Here is a 2,677-nt window from a genome sequence, read left to right as displayed (position 1 = left end):
GGATTTGGCTCATGTGACTTACTACAACTGTATATACAATCTCAGGGCAATGAGAATTATAAATAGTAGTCCTTCCAATCTAGATGCCATTATAATGGTCAAATAAAAGAGTCAGCCATCTATATGGTCTGACCTTTACACAAATAGGTCCAGGACTTCCTTCACTGAGAGTCTTGGATTTCCACCTTGAAAAGGCTTCTTCGATTTATTAAATATTCCTTATAAAATTCAAAAATATTTCCAGGAGTGGGGAAAAAAATAAGTGCTCTATTAATGCAATATCTGTCATATCCACATCTGTTTCTCTAGCACTTAAAAGACCACTTAACACAGTAGAGAATTTTAATAAATATTTTTGAATGAATTACTTTGCTTAATGTAAAAGGTCAGAGTAAGGTACCAAAGAAACAGGAGAATTGAGTTTTGATTTAATAACAACTACTTCAGATGGAAGTAGCCCAAGAAAAAGAGAAGTGAGAAGCTGCTTGTTTCAGATATGCCCAGACAGGAAAGGCCTAGATGGGACTTAGTGAGATGTAAAAAGATACCAAAGGTCTGCCTAAGAGAGAGAAAAAGGAACATGTGAGAAAAGTCGGGGGTGGGGGGCGGGGAAAAACAACTATGAAAATCCTCACAGAAACATAAAACTATTTTTCCATTTTTCTTGCAGCCAACTTGACTATGAATGAGCACACAATGAACTTGGTCACAGTCACTCAGACCAGCTGCTTTCCCTCAGGTCAGCTGCCATAATGGTCATATCTAGTTCACATATGCACATGGAAGTGCATCAAAATATGTAGCCAGAGCAAATTAGAGGCCAAGGTATAGGACTCTTTCTCACAGTGTATAGTGCATTCAGTTGCCTAAAAGGGAAAGGAAACATTTTTTACACTAAACATTGGTATGAATACATAAAACAGCAAAAAAAAAAAAAAAAAAAGAGAGAGAGAGAGAGAGAGAGAGAGAAAAGTCCTGGAATGACAGAAGTATTTTTTGTCATTTTAAAACCATGAGTAACCTGGAGGAACTGAAAGTGAAAATGAATATTAGTTTATGTCCTGACACGATACTACATTTAGACAGATTCTTAAAGTGTCCTGGTTTAATATTTTTTATTATTTAATCAGTTATAAATCATAAAGAATCAAGTACTCAGACTGTTGAAAGAACTCCACATGCACAGAAATGTACTATTGATAGTGTAGGTAAACAGGTGAAAGAGTAGACTAATAGAGATAATTATCCAGAATCACAAAAGCTGGCATTCCTAGTATCTAGCCTAGCATTCTTAGAAAGGAAAAATTTGTCTCCAATTCATGTTTTCCTTCTTTCCTTTATTGTGACTGTTTAAAATAATTTTTGTTCAGGGGCTGAGTCATGAAAGTCAGTTTTGTTGCTTAAGCAAAAATCTGTTTACTACTTTATGAAATAAAAGATAAGGAAACTTGCTGTTTTCAGGAAGAACCAGCATACTCCATTAAAGTACAATAACCAAGTCATCTCCATGTCTTCCAAACCAAAGAATGCGCCCAGCACAGAAACCACCAACTCCATTAGCCACTTCATCCTCATGGGCTTTCCCTCAAGCCCAGAAATGCAGCTCCTCTACTTTGGGCTCTTCTCAGTAGTCCACATCCTGACTCTGATGGGGAATACGGCCATTGTCTATGCTGTGCTGTGGGACCGGCGTCTTCACACCCCCATGTACATATTCTTGGGCAATTTCTCTCTCCTAGAAATATGTTATGTCACCACGACCATCCCTAATATGTTGGCCAATTTCCTGTCCACAAGCAAGACTATCTCCTTTGTGAGCTGTTTCACACAGTTCTACTTCTTCTTCTCTTTTGGATATGATGAGGGCTTCTTCCTTTGCATCATGGCCTTTGACAGGTACCTTGCCATCTGTCATCCTCTACACTACCCACGCATCATGACTAAACAGCTGTACACCGGCCTTGTCATCTTTGGATGGTCAGGTGGGCTCATCCTCTTCCTAACTCCAGTTGTTCTCATTTCACAGTTGCCCTTCTGCGGCCCAAATACCATCAACCATTTTTTGTGTGATCCTGTCCCTCTGATGATGCTGTCTTGTTCTGAAGACACTATCATTCAGCTCATTTACTCTACTTTCAATGCTTTTTTCATGATTGGCACCTTCCTCTTTATTCTTTGCTCCTATGCTCTGGTGATTCTGACTGTGCTGCGGATGCCCTCACGGGCTGGCCAACACAAGGCTCTCTCCACTTGTGCTTCTCATTTGGCAGTTGTCGTCCTGTTTTATGGCTCCATTATGGTGATGTATATTTGTCCTGGATCAGGACACCCAGCGAAAATTCAAAAATTCGTTACCTTATTTTATTCTGTGATAACACCCCTCTACAGTCCTTTAATATATAGCCTCAGGAACAAGGAGATGAAGACTGCTCTGAGGAAAATCTTTGGAACTGGACACGGTGTTCATAAAATGTAAATGAGAGTTGAATTCCATCTCTCAAGTGCAAATTACTTTAATAAAACATGAGTGATATATTTGTCCATAAATTAAGTTTTATTAAGAAACTACTACTATCATCTTAAACACCACTCACCACAAGATGCAGTAGTCTTATTCAGGAATATGTTTTAGCAAGTGGATTCAATTTTGTTTTGAGTTAAATATCAAGTAAGTGAA

The 2,677-nt window shown here is 38.5% G+C and overlaps 1 protein-coding gene across 1 annotated transcript; it reads left to right on the top strand.

Annotated features, from left to right (window-relative positions):
* The first annotated feature begins 1,507 nt into the window (after positions 1-1,507).
* On the top strand, positions 1,508-2,476 carry LOC123786775 (olfactory receptor 11G2-like). The gene has a single exon (XM_045789139.2). It carries the CDS (start codon positions 1,508-1,510, stop codon positions 2,474-2,476), a length of 969 nt encoding a protein of 322 aa, XP_045645095.2.
* The last annotated feature ends 201 nt before the right edge of the window (positions 2,477-2,677 follow it).

This window comes from Ursus americanus, chromosome 9, assembly GCF_024610735.1.
Source record: "Ursus americanus isolate L20-20 chromosome 9, mUrsAme1.1.p, whole genome shotgun sequence".
Taxonomy (NCBI): domain Eukaryota; kingdom Metazoa; phylum Chordata; class Mammalia; order Carnivora; family Ursidae; genus Ursus; species Ursus americanus.
This window is presented reverse-complemented; position numbering and strand designations above follow the sequence as displayed.

Bases quoted from the DNA above. Each gene is read 5' to 3' on its own strand.
- LOC123786775 (XM_045789139.2), top strand. From the start codon at position 1,508: ATGTCTTCCAAACCAAAGAATGCGCCCAGCACAGAAACCACCAACTCC.